This window comes from Papilio xuthus, unplaced genomic scaffold (genome assembly GCF_000836235.2).
Source record: "Papilio xuthus unplaced genomic scaffold, Pxut_1.1 DF826945.1, whole genome shotgun sequence".
Taxonomy (NCBI): Eukaryota; Metazoa; Arthropoda; class Insecta; order Lepidoptera; family Papilionidae; genus Papilio; species Papilio xuthus.
Genome location: NW_013531704.1, coordinates 1,875,157 through 1,894,322, shown reverse-complemented (window position 1 = coordinate 1,894,322; position 19,166 = coordinate 1,875,157). Strand labels below are relative to the sequence as shown.

The window sequence follows — 19,166 nt, the reverse complement described above, 5'->3', positions numbered from 1 at the left end:
TCAAGTCGGAACTAAAAGTGAATTGGATCCATAATGAACCGGTTGTTGAAACTTCCACGGCAACTTGTGGTTAAAGAAAAACTCAAGTGCGTTCTATGCAAGGCAGGATAGTTCATTCTAGTGGAATTTAACCTATGAAAACTTTAGTAATGATATAAAAATCGTAGAATCAATATTACTATTCAATTTACAACATTGAGTGATGATATTTTGTGGCCTTTTTTTCGATATAATTATTTTTCCTTATACAGCATGGTGCGTTACACCAAAGTGATTATTTTTTAGTTTAATTCGTGACATTCTTAATAAAATTCATTGCAAAATATTCAACATGAAACACGATTTTAAGGTGTAATCTACTCGTAATTATTAAAGTATATTGCTTACTAAGAAACACTTATTGTGTATTGTGCCTCAACACAATCTAGTATCTGGCTCCATCTCAAAACAGAATCAAGCACTCTTGCCACTGCAAAGGCTCAAAAGCCGCCTCGAGTACGCTTTAGCGCCCTTCCAATAAGCTTGTTTTTTCCAGTTAATGAACGCCCACTTCAATTTATATTGACAGATTTTTTATCTAGATTCATTTATTTAATAAGATTAGCTCTCACTATCGTGATTTTTTTTGTATACTTAAAAAAGTAACTGTTAATTATTTTTATTTAATCTTAATAATAATATAACAAACGGTAAAAGAAACATGGTTCAAACAGGAATGTATTATAACAAAAAATTTTCCCCCAAAACTAAAGACAGTTTTGTTCAAAATATTTGTTGCAGAATATTAAGAGGAAGGAAAACAAATAAATAGTAGATAAACTAAATGAAAACTAACAGGACGTCAACAAAAAAAAGATTGAAACGAATACAGGCAGGTCTACGTCAAACGAAGATGTTTACATTTGATTACAAGATAAGAGCAGAACTGACGGTAGATAGGATATGGTGCGGGCCCCGAGTTCAACACGACCTCGTGCAAACAAACAAGCTTAACTATTACCTTACATTTTCCACGAAAACGGGGAACGATATAAAAAATTCTAAACGTATCCCAACCAACATTACAAGGAAAACTTGACAATGTTTCCATTTCATCATCTTATTCTTTAACTGAATAAAACAGTTGAGAAATGCATGTCACATTGTTTTAATATGATTTCCCAGATGTATTTAATTTTCTTTTTTATTATGTTTTTCAAGGAAAAGGAAACTGAAGGTTTGAGGTGAGGTTGTATTGTGTTTGTAAAGAACAAATCTTTTCCTTAGCTTGGAGACACACTGACTGTGGCACATTTATGTAATAGAAAACACAACTTTGAACGAAATTATTAGTAGGTTTAGTGTAAATATTTCCTTTTTTATCATCGTTTATTTCCTTCTTTAAACATATAAAGCCGCACTTAGTCAATTGGCTAGTAAGTGAGACCCTTAGTGTAGATTTAGTAACAGAAGTAACGATCTTGAGTATTGAACACATTATAAGATAAAACCAAATTGTACAAATAAAACATTAACTACGCCCGCTTTCTTATAGAATTAAAACGAAAGACATCTTGGAATCAACTCGTGGGGTGCGTGACTCACGCGTAAACCGTAAATAAATAAAATTATATTACATCAAAAGTGGCGAATAACGCGTAAAGTACGTGACGTGGTTTGATTTCGGTTTTTAAAGTGCGATTTATTTAATTTTAAGTCCACGAACTTTGCGTCGAGTTTGGAAGTTTAATAAAATAACAGTTGCGATTTAGTTCTCAATGAGCTCCCGGAGTGCGTGACTAACGTCTACAAATCTTGTTATTTCATTCACAAAAATAATGTGGAATTTCGTCTATGAATAACAAAGTTGGTTTGTAGAATTCGTGTAAATTTTATTTCTCTACTTTAATTTTCATAAATAAAAATGTATAAATTAAATTAATTTCTATTGTAAAAGAATTAATCGTTAATATATAATAGTAAACAATATCACATAGGATCTTGGGCAGAGGGAAGCAATATTCACATAATAACAAACGAACAACCGATTTTGATAACTGGCTGATATCAAGCGAAATAACCATTCCCCGACCAATGCAAACTGATAAAATAGCAAACATTTTCAAAGTTCAATGATAAGAGCTCATGTGATACGAGAAAGCATTAATGAAATGATTTAAAAAATTCCACTTACTTTCCGTTTAATTTTTGTGGGCACAAATAAGTATCTTTTAAAAGTACAAACAGACTCAAAAGATAAAGAGTATTCTTTACCCTTCCATTATACCAAGAGAGATACTTACCATCGCACTATTTAACCTTGAATGACATTGAAAGCGAAGTAACCCTTTTTAGCAATTTCCGTCTTGTATTTTTAAACGATCTCTAATGAATATTGGATTGGATCGGTGCTTCGTCGTCTCTCCCCCTTTCCTACTTTAAATATCACTCGGGGTTTAAGAAATCCTTTTAATCTTTTTGTCCTCAATTTTTAACAATGATTTTTTTCAATTACCGATGTCCTCGGTCATGACTATTAATATTTACTTTTCAAATGAAATTGTTTAAGAAAATAGATCTATTTTTTAATATAAAATAACTTTACTAAATTTCCTTGCCATTTTCTGTGAACCATAATAAGTAAAGAGCTTTATTTTGCAGCTGCATATACTAGGTATCCCTTTTTGAATTAATTAGTACCAGTACATACTATAGTAAAATGAACTCAAAGGCAAATAATCTACTACTTCTTAAAGGATTTAATACTCCAACCGTATTACTATTTTCTCACTTGTATAGAAACTGAGAACATTTTATTTTTATTTTTACCATAAGTTTTTTTAAGACATTCATATGCTAGTCACACATGGGGCAGAGCAGTGAGGAACAGCAGGACAATGCAGTTCTACTTGTTTAAAACCACACATCCACCAAGAAACTCGTCTACGCAGATACATGTAATAAGACATATCGTTACTCTACTTTTTAAAATAGAATGTGAGTTGTGTCAATATGATTTTTTTAAAACACTGAGACAGAATAGTACAGTTCTGACAGCAAGTTTGCGTTAAAAAATTAGCAATATCCCACTATTCTATGTTGTGCCCGCGTGTGGAACTATACTATGTACTAACATCTAAAATTCAATTTACGAAAGCACAAGACAACCGTAGAGTATAATACTTTATATCGTTTGTCGTGGATCGTGATAGCGTAAGGCTCGTTAATCATAACGTCTGTCTGTGTCTAGAAATATATAGAGATATCACGTGGCGTTGCGCGCTCCGCTAAATTGAAAGTAATGCCGCGTTTTAAATATCAACCCGGGCTTGTTTCCCACCGACATTTTGTGATGAATTTTACAATATGTTTGTCTGTTCAGATTTATTTGTACATGTTCCAAGGAACCATTTCATAATCGTATATCCGTTTATGTTTAGACGATTTATGTCACATTCTATTAACATTTAAAAAATCTACTGAGTCCTCAGAGTTATTTTTTTTATTGAAATGTTCTTCTTGAACTAAATACGTCGATCCATGCTTGGATAACACGTGCAACACCGACTCGCTCTACGAGTTCACATGAAAATCGTAGCGGCGCTGAACGTGTTAAGAGAGGCGTAGCAACAAACTATTATACATGTCTAGAACCCTCGTGTTAATTTAATAATCGAATTCAAGTCAAACATATCAATGTTTGCGGTAATATGTAAACAGCTTAATATCGGATTATACACACGAAACCCCTTTGTGCATTAATTAGTATTGGCACAAAGCGGCCCATGTAAACAGCTGGCACTAAGTTACATCGTATGTCAAGCCGCACTCTATCGTTTGCTGTCGACTGTCGGCGCTATAGCTTGAATTGATATCTGCATTATTATTATTATGAAATAAATATTATTAAATAATGATTTTGACCTTTTTTAATAATTAATTTAATATCATATTACACAACGGGTCAATTTGACCGCGGAAATCGTGGCTACAAATCTTGCGAAATAACGCTATTTCTATTAGAGCTGATGAATGTAGTAATAAAATGATTTTGAATTATCGAATACAATAAGGAACATTTTATTTTCAATTAAAAAAAAGTAAGACAAAAAATTACGAAAGATACATACTAGAAATCTTCCATACTAGAAGTAGAACATGCAATCACTACTATAAAAGAGAAGCGAGGAATGAAAGACGAAAAGATTTAAAAGCAACTGAAATGAAAACATTTAATGCGAAGCTTGCCTTCTAACCTCTTCACAAAAGCTAGATAGTACAATGCACAAATCTGAAAGCTGACTGGAGTATATGCGTTTTGTTCCCTATTGTAGGCTCTGATTCCTCGGACAAACGGTACAAGTTTTCCTATTTACCTACAAGTGTTACTGTTTTTTTTTTCTATAGGAGAAGGGGGCAAACGAACATCGAATCGCCTAAGAATATTAGGTCCGACGCCCATGGACATCCGCAGTACAAAAGTGTTTTATATCTTTTGTATGTACAAAATATATAAACATATCGGTCCATTGCATACTGAATATGATCTTTCGTCTTCATTACAATAAAAAAAAATAGAAGTTTACAAGAACAATATAAATATGCGTTTTTGACTTTAACTTAAGTTTAACTTAACTAAAAACTTCTGCAAAAAATCAAATAAATAACGAAGTTACCAAATACTTCATAGGTTCCTTAACAAACTTGGAAATTGAACTACAAAACATATATTAAGTTAAGAAAGTTCGGATGCGCCGTAAGCATTGGCAACATAAATTTATTACCGTCGTACGAGACCTGTCGCGGGGGTAACATTTGCTTAAAACGGAACTTCGTCCCATATTTTACACAAAAAGATTCCCCATAGAGCATAGTGACAGAAAATATGTTAAGAGTTGCAAGTTTTCAACAAGTTTGTACTACGAGAGATCGATAAGTTTGTTGTTGGCGGCACAAAGAATATCTGCTGCATCACACACTTGCATACTCTAGTATCGATACTGTTTTGTTGGTGACATTGAAGTTTTTAAAATAAATATTTTATAGCGGAAAAATTAAAAAATATTCTGTAAAATATATTTCGATTTAGAAACTATAATTCCTCGTAATTATAGTCAGTTAAGATTTCATTAAGATCGTACTAAAATAATAATGGAAATTAGAGTTTTCACAGTACCATATCGTCTTACAAACATTTGCTTTATTTTGAAACACTATACATATAATTAAAACAATTGAACATTACTTCTTAGTTCATGAAAATCATGATGGAGTTGTGGAAATAGCCCCTACTACTAACTAGTTCCCCCAATGCGACACATAACGCCAAATTTAGTAGCATTACCGACTAAAGCTTCCGTAAAAAATATGGCGCAGTTTCAGATCACATTATAAGGTCTCAGTGACAAACGCTGGCGTAGTTCATGAGTTACAAGCGAAATAGAGTCGCATCAGGTAACCAGTTTCTCCATCATACCTAAGCGCAATTCATAACAAGTTTAGTTTGAATCACCCACATTTATCAACTTATATTTTTTTCCTAGTAACAATAATGTTTAAAGTATTTGTAGAGAAATTTCTTTACGTAAATAGCGTTAACTCCCAATTCAATAGTCACAATCGCTAGTATCTTGTTCCTTGTAGCGTATTTCGGAGCTTTGTTTCAAGTGGTCACATTTATTCTCGAGGTGTCCGAGTTCTCTTTAATTATGGATAATTTATATTCAGATTAAAGGCGGCGGCAGGTGGCAGATTCCTGCGGCTCTATTACATCGCGCACGTGACTTTAATACTCAGTTATTACAATTTATGGCCTATTCGATAGTAGAATAGTTTATAGACACAATATGTTATGATGTCTATTAGGGAATCTATTCGAACTCCCAGGGGTGCGACGTCCATTCATCTTAATACGAATTTGATTCGAATAATCCAATCTTGATTTACACTTTATACTGCAAATAAAATTTTAATGAGATGAATTTGAATAATTAAATGATTGTAAATTATATTAAAATAAAAATAATTAAACATTTTAAGATGCCGGTGGCCCAGTGGTCAAGCACTTGACTTGCAATCTGCAGGTCCTGAGTTTGAATCCCGCCATGTACCAATGTGTTTTTCGATTTCCGATTTACATATGTACATTTATCCGACGTTCTTACGGTGAAGGAAAACATTGTGATGCAACCTGCACATATCTGAGAAGAAATTCAAAGATATGTGTGAAGTCAACCAACGCGCACGTGGCCAGCTTGGTTGACTATGGCCTAATCACCCTTAACTTAGGGTAGGCTCCGAGCCCCTCGGTGGGGACGTATAGTGAGCTGATGATGAAACATTTTAATTCTTTTAAAAGAAATGCTAAGCAAACACTTGTATTAAAAGGAGTTATCGCACTTTGTCCAATAAAAATTGATGGAATGATAATTTGATTTTGTAACGTACCTTGCCAGTGAAACTCACGGTAAAGATTTTATCAGGCAAGATCATAAAATAAACGATTTAAAGCGAATGCTAAATTATCGATAATAACATAAATAAGATTTATATCGGCAAAGAGTCTGTGCTGCGTCGATAGTCGAAATACGATTAATTAAAATAGGTATTAACGTCGGTATGGATCCTGTTTAATCCTAACAGACCGGTGTAGTCACAGGTAATATGTGTATTGTATGCGTGGCGCAGTTGTTAAGCGATTGACCGGTACGGACCGTTATCTAAAACATCCAGGTTCGATCCCCGTCATGTACCAATGGTATTCAATTTTACAATTTCATGTGTAAATTTACACAAAGTTTTTACGGTGAAGGAAAACGTCGTGATGCAACCTCCACATAAAATCGACGATGAAATTTAAATGGGCCAGCGTGGTTGATTATGGTCTAGTCACCCCTAAATTGGGTAGGCTCTGAGTCCCTCGGTAGGGGAGTATAATGAGCTGAAGACGACGACATAAAAGACCCATTTTACATCTGTGAATGATCAATTGACATCAGCTCACTATACGTCTCCACCGAGGGGCTTGAAGCCTACCCTAAGTTAGCTATCAATTGACATAGGTGGAGCAAAATTTTATATTATTATACGTAAAGTAAGCAATGGAATAGTTGCACAAGTTAGTGCTAATCGCGTCAGATGATACGTTTTTTTTTATAAGAAAAACCTTTTAAAAACATCAAAATACATTCTGATACTACAATTTAATAGCTAATTCCCAAAGCAGTAAGCGCGACGCATCATCAAATGCGGTCGATTAGCGTGACCCCGTCGATTGTCATTATAACTTGGCCGATAACAGGATTAGCTCAACTTGACGCTCTCGCACCCAATCAAAACTTGAACTTGGGGCAAAGGTTAAGCGGATCCCGCCGCCAATTCATAGTCTTGCGGAGATTACCAACAGATAATATAAAGTAAGGGATGGAGATATGAAATTGATGTTTCTAATACTCTTTCAATGTTTACGAATTTGTCTTTAAAAAATTTATAAGTCCTTTCGCTGTTGAATAGGTACAAAATTTATGTTCTTATCTTTTTCAGTGTCTTTGAAAAAACTTGGAAAATAACATGTTTTGGTATTTTATTTTTTCACGAGAATGAAACAAGATTTGCTCCATTTGCGTTCGTTTTAAATTTTATCCATTATGTAGCGGTTTTTATTTATTTGTAATAATTTTATAAGCAAATTTACATACTTCAAACCGATCAGACAAACTCGATAATGTTACGTCGGTAAACATTATATCGTAATTTATACTACGACAACAATTAGTAATGATTGGATGTCCATACATTGAACATAGTAATTATCAGTCGTTTAGTAGTGCGAGGTAATTTGAAACGGATTGATAAATACGTCAGACGGCACGAAACAACGCCGCGGTGGATCCGTGAAACTTCATAACTCACGGCCCGATCCAATTAAAACCGCTAACGAATGCTTCAAAACTTACGACAGCCTTAACGGTTAATCATGAACTTGTCTTCGTAGCTACCGGCGTGTTTAAGAGAAAAAAAATAACACAACGTCATGAATAAAAAAGTTAAAAATCAAAGATAGAATAAAACAAATGTTTAGAAAAGAACTTTGTTATGATTCAAAATTCAGAGCCAGATATTTTAAACTGTATATAATAATACTGCTAAAGAACAAATATTAATTATATTCTACTTAACTTCAATTAACAGAGCTATTTAGCTTTCAAAGGGATAGAGAACTCGTTTTACAAGTTATAATTAAATATTTTCCTGAGATATATATTTTTAGAACTAAATAATTATACAAGACGTCTGCATTTATATACTTAGTAGTTGAAACGACATTTTATACGATGTTTCTTCTTACATCTTCATTAACTTGTACTAAAAATCTTGTGACTCGCTTTCTGTTTTGACTTTTCTAACGTCAAAAATACTTTATAATTGCAACATAAATGTTTAAAATAGAATAAATTCAACAACAAAAATAAGTTTCATATCAAATCACAATGTTTCATTAGAGGGAAATTTTAAAGCAACGAGTTCCCTCGCTATTATTTCATTCCTTTCTACACAACAATAGCTTACAATACATCACGTACTACTTCGTTTGCGAAGCTTCTTTTGTGACTTTCTGCAATTACGTTTAAATCGCTGGCTTGTAGTTCCTTTCTCAGTAACAACGAAAAGAATATCCACTAGGCAACTGACCTGCTATTCAATTTACAATTTTACGGTGAATAGTTCGACCTATAGTAGAATGCGTTGTTTTTCGGTCGTCGGCGGTCAAAAAATTGTTCGACAACATTTCAAATAAGGCTCCTACTTCCTCTAACATGGCGGAATGTTATATACTTCACAAGAATATTCTCTATTCATTAACTTTTATTTAAATAATTATCACCAAGGAAATAAAAATGAGGCTAAACAATAGGCTAATACCTAACTACTGCGTTCTTAGTCAAAAAACATTACAATCAAGAATAGGATTGTTAGGAAAATACCAACAACTGACCATAGAATACTGTTTTTACATTAACGATCACATTAATTTTACAAAGTAGACAATAATTTTCTCCCAACCAAATATTCGAAAATATATATACAAAGGAGTTAATCGTGCTCGGTGACCAAGTTAAAATATGATACAATTATCACGATTTAGTTGTCAATTACCATCGTCGGCGTCGTTTCGGTACGTTAACCAGACTAGAAGGGAGAGAGAGTGTCACGTAATAATTTCAACTCATTTACAACCGAAATTGTCGTTGTATTTTGTCTGAGAACGTCAGTCGCAATTTAGAAGCGGTCGTTATCGATGGTACGTTCTCGGGAGCGTGGGTTTAATACTTATTTATTGAAAGGCTTACGTCTTGGCGACTGGTCGAGTTATTTTCGGGATCATTGTGTCAGCACTGGGCCTGTTTTATGCGGTCGTGGGTCGTAACCGCCGCTATTGCAGCGGACCTCGTTTGTGGAAGACTCGCTCCATTCATTGATTTTACGGCGAAGACAAGATTCAAACCAGTGTACCGTATACGCAATCTTAATAGAAAAATCATGGTTTGACTGTGGTTCTTACGGTTCCATATTATTAAATTCGATTAAAGAAAAGATAAATGTTATTTTAACATTAAATATAAATGATAAAACTTTTAAAATTTAATAATAACAAAGTTATATCGAGGGCTGTTCATTTTGAAAATTCAAACACAGATACGTGAAGCAACAAAGTTGCAAGTTATCGGCACACTGCCGGCAAAGTTGCCGAGATACATGATATGGATGGAATAACACAAGCAGTGTGTACACAGGACCAACTTTGTGCTGCAACTCATATGTGGGCGTGAACTTGTTGCTGAATCGTAAGCTATAAATGGAACTGTAAATAATGTTACTTGCAAAACTTTTGAGATTCATTGTTTGAGTTCTATTTTACAAAAATAAATGATTTCGTGTGCTCGATCATGCAGTGGAATAAGTAGTGCATTACCGATTTAAGGTAATTTTCAGTTTTAAACGAACATGTTTAATCAACGCAATACATGTTGGATAGTAATCGGGCGTTAGGGTATCTCGATCATTGCCAACCATTCACGTGTGAATTTTTAGATCGTCTAAGCGTTTGCCGATTAAAGATAACATTGAAATAATATTGTGAGACTGGATTTTCTCGAATGCTTCAGCATTTAATATTGATACGAGCGGCGCACACAATAGCGACAACGGAAGTCCATAAAACGCTAGTGGAGCGAAACTTCACAACTTCTCTTCGACATGAAAGTCACGTATTTCTATCGGATCTTTGTAATATTTTCGTTTCGTAGGCGCGTGGTGTTGGCTCGTAGAGGCGGCGTAGCGGTAACTCGTAGCACTAACTTTACTACGATGATGTGTGATATTATATTTTTATATGACACAAAAGTCATGAAAAACACAATGTTATACTTCACAAATATATATCACTAATACGTCCGAATTTTCCTATAGAATTTTGTTGGTGTACATTGTGTTCTCATGTAACGTATCGCGTATTAGCGCAAGAGTAAAACACTAGTATGTTGTGTTACCAGCATCCCACTAAGGAAGTTGAAATATAAAGGCGTGTTCACACTAACTATAAGACTTACTTTCAAAGACAGTTAGCGTGGCGATCGCAGTGACGGCATCGCCGACGCCGTTCTCCGCCATGCATTCGTAGGTTGCGTCGTCGCGGGTGGCGCGTACCGGTTCGATTCGTAGCACGGCGCCGTTAGCCCCCGGTCCCGCCGCCGCGTCCATACCCGACACCTGGTACCTTGACTGCATGCCTGGTTAACAAAATAAATTGGTATTTAACATGTTACTTCAAATCAAGTTCACTTTACTGTCGGCAATTCATATATGTCCATGGGGACGAGGGGCTTAAAGCCTACAGTCTAGCTAAGTTGAAAGTGACTAGGCGTTAGATAACCACGCTGGCTCAGTGCGGTTGGTCGACTGATATAAGTAAAAATGATAGTGTCAATGACAATAAGTATGTAATATGTTTGTTAAGTATCAAATTACAAGCCATTCCTCATGGAGAGAATCTCTTAACATCAGGAGAACTGCTATTTTACTATCGTTCCAAATATTAAGATTGAGATTATATCTAACATAAAAATAAAAAATGTAAAATGCAAGTGCATGAATTATACCTAAATGTATTTGGTTTTATTAATAATATAAAAACTTTACGCCAGTTTATTGCCACTTGGAATTGAAATTATTCACAATGGGTTACTTTTATTGAAAATCTTATAACGCCGAGGGAAAACGTCCAAGATTCTTTGTGGGGCGTCGTGCACTTTGCATTTTCCAGCTCAAGATTGTAGGAGTAAAAAACAAACGATTGTTGCTCTAAAGGGAGCTTCGCTCTTGCTGCGTTTGTTTTAAGGTGAAAATTGGCGTGCATGAGCGGCAATTGTAACATTGTGCAGAAAGTTGGTGGAATACTCGTCGTTCGAAGGAGACAGCGCCAAATCGCCACTCGTGGTAAGTGCTAAAGAAATGTATTTCACAACAAGTGAGAATAATCGTTGTCTTTCTACGAACCGCTCTGATTTAAAAGTATAATAGTTTTTCTCCTTCTCTATCGCAGTTGTTCGTTTCTCGGCCAAACTACGTAACAACTTCTTTTTAACATAATTTCGAATATAATGCAAAACAGAAATATTAATGTAGATTATACAAATGAAGAAAGTTCTCGCAAGTTTTATCATACACAAAATAATAAGTCGAAATTTTTATACAATTTACAGTGTTTCATAACAATAGAAATTGTTAAAAGTATATTATATTAAGTAACCGTTCCATCATATAATACGCAAACAAGATACAGACTGCGCAATTAAAAAATGTAAAATGGGAATTGAAGTTAAGAAAAAAATGCTCTGCGAACTATGATTTAATAAGTCGAAATACTACGATGAATGAATTAAATTTAAATTCGTAATATAATAATAACCTTCTTAGAAGTCCTTTTACAATTTTTTCTATGTAAAATAAGATGAAAAACATAAAATACTAACAGTTGAATCATGTATAATTATAAAGTACGTCTTCAATATTTTTATAAAAAATACAAATTATTATTTTAGTTAAAAATCTTTATTAAACTTTAAAAAAATAATTTCTTCTTTAAATAATCATCTTCGCCATTAACGAGTTTCTTTTGACTATTACTTCCAATAATTTTACATAGAATTTTGATGTAAGGTAGACGATGTTTTATTTATGAGCTTCATAAAATTTAAAAACATGTAAACAAGTCTTCCTTTATATAAATCTTCTATTATTATCTATGGTGAAATCTCTTGAAGTATTATTTAATTGTATATAAGGGTTATTACACAGACATTAAAAATTACACTCTAATGAGATTTATTAGCACAGAAACGCGTATAATAATTTTCACTCATCAACCCTGGGCTCTTCTAAAAAGTGACTAAAATATGCATCAAAAGTTAATATGATAGGCAGCCATTTAATAAATGTATAAAGTTCGTCTTGATTTGCGCATATTCTTCTATAAGCTAAATAAGTAGATGACTCTATCAGTATATACGATGTGACGTCATCAGTCATGACCCGTGACTCTTGATTGAAGACGTTGAAGGGAGACGAGCGCTTTGACAAGCGGCTCGTGCGTTATTGCTTACTCCGCTTGAAAAACATGCCCTTCCCTTTCATCGGTAGATTATTATAGAACTTATAAAACAAATATCGTAGAGACCATTGAGGATATCAAAGTTATCGATATATATATATATATATATATATATATATACATTTATGTATGCTTTTTCAGATTTTAATCATCAAAAGTCAGTAGCCTAAGTTTTCTTTTATGTATTAAACAGAAATACTATAAAATTATTAAGTTTACAAGTTGTGAAAAAGCTCCGTTTGCAGAAATGCTTGCAGTTTATACAAGGGACAAAGAAAAAGCGGACGAGTGCTCTCAATACTTTGAAACTAACTTCGAAATTGTCGTAGTCATAGACAAAGTTGGAAGGGAAAAAAAAAGATTTCAATAAATCTCGCAAACTTGCGAGGGACTTTTATATATCATTCTTTGAGGAGTAAATAAACATATATACGTATTTGGATGTGTTTAAAATAATGTTATAAATAAACAATCTGCAGCTAAGACATATCAATAAGTAACTATTGGTTTCTCAGATCTAAATCTCTGTATAAATATATCGTCATTATCAACATCTTTGACAAAACCAAGATAACAATACGTTTTAATCGAGGATTTTAGTCTCAGAAACCCATGTTAAGACTATCTTATCACTTACTATCCATTGTTGTGTAGGCTTATTGTTTCAACTAATATGACCACAATGTATATACAAATAGATTACTTATACGAGATTCACTGGATTTATTCAAATATTAAAAAAAATATATTTTGTATTCAAAACAAATGAACAAATTTAATTCGATTAACACTCGTCATAAATAACTCAACACGACACCTCCTCGCTCCCTCGAGCGAAATAAACACGATTTACTAATTTTATACGTTAATAGTTCGACACTTTTTAAGTCCCAACATCGATTAATTTGTAAAATTAGTTTAAATTAATTACGCAGCATTGGCAACTGTTATTTAAATGGTGGTTATTTTATAATTTATTCCATAACAAGGCTTTGTCAACCGAAATCAATTGTTAATCAAAATATATAAATTAATTTATTTCACGTCCATTGAGCGTTATCACAAATAATAATCTGAACGTTATTGTAATAAATATTATATTAATTAGTAATTTAACAATTATTAGGAAAAACAAAGGCTTTTATTATAACGTAACAACTAAGGTTAATATGTAAAATAAGGTTTGACCTTTAAATAGATACTACAGTAATAATTCTTGCAATCATAACGGAATGCTTTTTACTAAAAAATGTATCAGTTCGTTAAAAAGGTTGTATTAAATAATCTAAGAATAAAGATAGACGTAGATATCGACTTATCCGCCATCTTTTATTATCACAATCAGTTTTCTCATCAACGTCGCAATCTTCGAACGATAAATCTTATTCGTTCTTTTGTTTGCAAGAAACAAAATGTGCATTTATCGGGAACGACGCGATTTGATGGATCGTCTCGGTGGCCGACAAATGGACGAATCGCGACTAAAGTCAGATAAAACACATAGAATATGAAATGAGATCGGTACGTATCATCGCCATCATTATTCTTTTATGGTCGTCGCCCTCTGAACGGATGATCGACGCCATTACATATTTCATGGCGGCCGATCAAACTATTTAGAAGGGGGACACGTATGAGGGAAGTTTTTGCGTGCGTGGCCGAAGGACTATATTTTTTCAGCTCATTGCTCTGGGGCTTACGAGCGTCATTACCGACTCCAGCGGGGGCAGACAAAGTGCATTCGCTCTGTAGAGATTCCATAACCAACTTCAAAAATGTATCGAACTGAAAATAGCTTTCGATAAGTCACGTGATCAGTCGCGAGTCAGTTTGATACAATTTTGAAGTTCACTATGCAATTGCTTTGAAGCGAATGGACTTTGTCTATCCCTCCAGATATAAAAAGTACCCTTTTACACTTCTTTCTATCACAGAAATACATTGAAGCATTGTATACTTCTAAGAGACCTTTAATACATATATGTCTGCTTATGAACTTGGGATAGTCATGTATAATAGAATACAACAATGGACATTACTTACTAGAAACACGTTTGCCGTTCTTTCGCCACTGAATGTTGGGTATGGGGTCTCCTCGGGCGGCACAGAAGAAGGCGGCGATTCCGTTCACTCGTACTTGCAGGTTCTGTGGTCGAATCGTTATTTCTGGTGGATCTGCACGCACAGAAAACATACATAATTAGTATTGGATAACATTTCTGTTTCATTACATTTGCAGCATGACAATAAATTAGAAATTTATTAGGAATCCTTCAACAATAGTAAAATGATAAAATACAAATAATTGATAAAAACAATAACTCTCGTAAGAGACGAGTTACATTATTTGATGACAAGGATGACTTAGAATCATTGTTGACATTCGCCTCAATAGTAATGTTGGTGGTATCTGAATGTAAAACAATTAACATAGTGTGTCACACAAGTTAACTTTTAATTTAAGCACACGGAATTTTGCTAACAATGTAGAACAAAATGTCTCCGGAGAGTGCCGGCAGAACATTGGACGAGGACCGCGGGGAACGTTTGATTTCTGAACTAGAAAATGAAATCCCATTTACTTCTCTATACGATCCGTGGCCGTCCCCAGGGCGGGGAATCCAGCGATCGATATGACATTAATAAACGAACGGGGGCAACATATTTTCGGAGATTGCCACATAGGAATTAAAATATTCATGGAGCGGACAGCGCCTAGGTTGGAGCTCGGATTAGAGATATCCAAAAAAAGTTGGGATCCGCTTTGACCGCGGTATAAGCCGGCAAGCGTAAAACGATTCATATCAACCGGGGCGTCACACGTGGGACCGTACAAATTATCCTCAAAAACCCTGAACGTAAATAAAAGTAATCTCTTCGAATGCGACAACTTAATGACTCTGCTTTCGATTTACAATTGCTTGTCAGATACCAATGTTTTCGCTATCACAAATACCAATTTTTGTTTTTAAATCAACATCGGTGGTATAAAAAAGCAAATTCGCGTGACGGATTATGTTTATTTCTCGACGGACTAGGATGTGAATGGTCACGTTTTATATGTGCGCGGGATTGAAACGGGCGCGAGGACGTGCCGACGTACGCATACAAATAAAAGAGGCGGCCATTTTTTACGCCGTTCGCGCCAACTAAGCTGGATTAAATTAAGCGCGGCCTAGACGCCACCATGTACGAAAATTAAATTGCTTTCGTTGAGGCGATTTAGCGCTTACTCGTCATTTCAATATGAGGAAAGATTTATCAAGAAATTTTACGCCTCTCACGCTCCGGGAGAAGGAGTTCCCTTTACACATTTAATTTACTTAAGTCATTAGAATTAATTGTCAGACTTTTCTTCAAATTATATTTCATTCTAATTCGCAACACTGTTATATAACATTCTTGATTAGTTCTAAAATCAATAGGTACCTCTTATAATAATTTATCCTGCTTAACAATATGTAGTATGATGTAATAATTTCATAGGAATTCTCTGACAAGCAAATAGCATTTGCTACAAACACTGCGGCACCAATTCAATTTAGTAAATTAACCGGTCGGACAATTTTAATACTCTAACAGAACTAAATCCACAGAGCGAGCGGTCCGCTTGCCGATGTAATGGCCGGACTAAAAATTGTCGGTGGTGTTTTACGGTTGAATCGACGACCAATAAAACTGTCTACCCGACGAAATCACAGCGCAACAAAGGGAAATATTGCTATCAATTACTGGCGAATATTTATTATTCCAAGGGATGAAATGCTGAGCTTGCGTCTCGCCGTATCACATGTTCATAGTCAGCGAAAAAGAATTGCAAAACCAATTGCAATTAAATAAATTGACAACTGCAATTTAGTAACAGATAAATTGAGAAGGCGATAAGTTGTCGTACAAAAAATACTGCATTACAAAAAATGTAACATAAGAATTAAAAAAAAATAACAAATTATGTTATAGCTCGGTCAAAACTCCGACAATCCCTGAAACAAATGAATACGTTACAAGTACTAAACTTACGTGTGAGGTAACGTATAAATAAAATTGATGAATCGTTCACAACTGGTATTCCAGAAATTGTCTCTTCTGTATATACTTCTGAACCTTCCGGCATTTCTGGAATATCTGGATTAAGTGGAATATCCGGACTTTGTGGAATATCTGGATTTTGTGAAATATCTGGACTTTCCGGAATTTCTGGTAATTCTGCAATTTCGGGAATTTCCGAAATTTCTGGTATTTCTTGTATTTCTGGTAATTCTGGTATTTCTGGAGGCGGCTCGGTTTCTTCTGTTTCTAGTTCTATTTCGTCTGTCCGAGAATAATTACATTCAGATTGTATATGGTTGTCGTATTTTTTGTGTTTACGTTTACAATTGAAACTTTCGTATACAGCATTAAACATTATGTTAGGTACAATAATTCTATAACACTACTTACTAATTCTTATGGTTACATAAATTAAGGATAAATTAGGTAATTTCAGTATCTGATTTTGTAGCACCCGAAATGAATTAACAGACCGACAAATTACGAAAGTTATCCTTATTTTATATTGTGAAATGAACAACCCACGGAAAACGTCATACATCGGAATTAAAATAAAACGAAAGGTACATTCATCAGTATTGAAACGAGCAATCAGATATAAAATAACAAAGCATCTGTTAAGTCTGTGTTATGTTTGCAAAGCGTTTATTATTACGTCCCGCTTTGCGCTTGCTACAATGAGATTCGCGCCGAGAATAAGGGCTTATAAATCATAGCTATTGTTAATATCGAGGAAAAAATGTCGATATGCTCACGGTATCGTTGCAATAAATAAACATCGGGCCGACATCGATTATTGAAAGATTTATATCTGGATTCTGTCAGGCGTATACACTTACACCATTATTCACATGGAGAGTTCCATTGTGAGCGAAGACGCGATAAAAATGGAAAATAGGAATATGGATGAGTAGCTTGGAGCTGAGGAGTTGATAATAAAGCAATTGGCTTCTTTTGTGTCAGTTGCGAAAACTGTTATTACAACTAAACCATTGTAAGGATATAATTGTGTTTGGAATGTTATGTTCGTTTTGTTGGTTATAATTTTACTTGTGAACAATGTGACAGAAATAAAGGTGTAAATGAAATAAAAGAGGTAATTGAAGTTATGATGGTGTTCATTTTATAAAATATTTGATAACTGAAACATATTATTCGTTTATTACACTAAAGATGTTTTCTAATAAAAAGCTCTTACAACAATAACGATGTAGAAACGAGTCGAAGTGAAAACAAATGTAGGTTCTACAAGTCTGAAAGTTATGCTGAATGTAATGAAACTTCATCACATGAATGTCAGTAATGAATAGTTGGCAGACGAAAACACAAAAATTAAACAACTGATCCACAATCACACACAAAACAATACTATCTCGCCTCAAAGGAAATCTTGCGAAACAAATGCGAATTGTGGAAAACTGTCATCCGAAACTGTGAAACGGAAAAGACAATAAAATTGTGTCTGCACGAATCGAACGTGTTGTACATCAAAGCAGATAGGTCGTGACCTTTAATTGCTTTGTTGATGGAACGAAATCGTTCGCAGGATTACGGGAACGTGTATGGAAATCAGAAAGAGCTATAAATATATCTTTCAACATTCCAAAGAGATTAACATACATATTTGAAGATTATTAGCTATAGATAGTTAAATAAGGGAAGGATGATATAAAAAAATAGGAAAAAGACAGATAATTTTAGAATATGAGACGACTAAATCAAGTCTTTCATCTTAGACGAAAATAATAAGACTACGAAGTTTTTCACATACGTCTCTCGCTTCCTCAGCGGTTTATTCAAGGATCAGTATATCATCGTACGATAAGGCAGCAATTTCACAAAGTCTAGATACGCGGAGGAGTAGGCGTTTGCGATATTTTACGTCAGAACACCGTTCCATACGTAAATAAATCGCTATTCTATCGCCCTTGGGAATTTATCGAGCGTTCCGTGGTTAATAGCCCGCATTAATATGAATCGCGTACGCTCTCTGCACTGTAATGTGTGCTCGCTTTTTTTTTGGGAAATAAAAATAATTATGGCCTTTATAGCACTGAATGGGAAATTTAACGGCTCGAAGCTTAGCATTATCACTTTTCAATGTGTTCTAGAAATAAATGTACATTTTTTTTCAAACCATTTACAAATTACACAAGCAATTTAAATATTACAAGAATAATGACTTTTAAAAGGTGAAATTTCACAATGTACGAGTTTACAAACATTGTAATAATATGCAATTGCAAAAGAGTAAAACTTTTCCTAAAAAACTTACATTTCTCACCTCAACGGAGCTGATGTTATCTATATTATATATTTTATGTGAGATGCGTTAATTTTAAACAATACAGAACCTCATCAGAACAACAACAAGTCAGGTACAATGGGAATACATTTTTCACACATCCCAGCAATTGGGTCATAAATCTGAAGCGACGTATGAAACTAATAGAGCCTTCCTCCGGGA

At 34.2% G+C, this 19,166-nt stretch overlaps 1 protein-coding gene across 5 annotated transcripts in view; it reads right to left on the bottom strand.

Annotated features, from left to right (window-relative positions):
- Window positions 1-19,166, bottom strand: part of LOC106121187 (tyrosine-protein phosphatase Lar) — a 265,949-nt gene that overhangs the window by 43,488 nt on the left and 203,295 nt on the right. For all 5 annotated transcript variants that reach the window (XM_013316701.1, XM_013316704.1, XM_013316702.1 and 2 more), the window contains exons 4-5: window positions 14,693-14,824; window positions 10,590-10,769 (exon numbers count right to left, since the gene is read on the bottom strand). In XM_013316701.1, coding sequence (XP_013172155.1) covers window positions 10,590-10,769; window positions 14,693-14,824 — 312 coding nt within the window. The remainder of the gene's footprint in view (window positions 1-10,589; window positions 10,770-14,692; window positions 14,825-19,166) is intronic.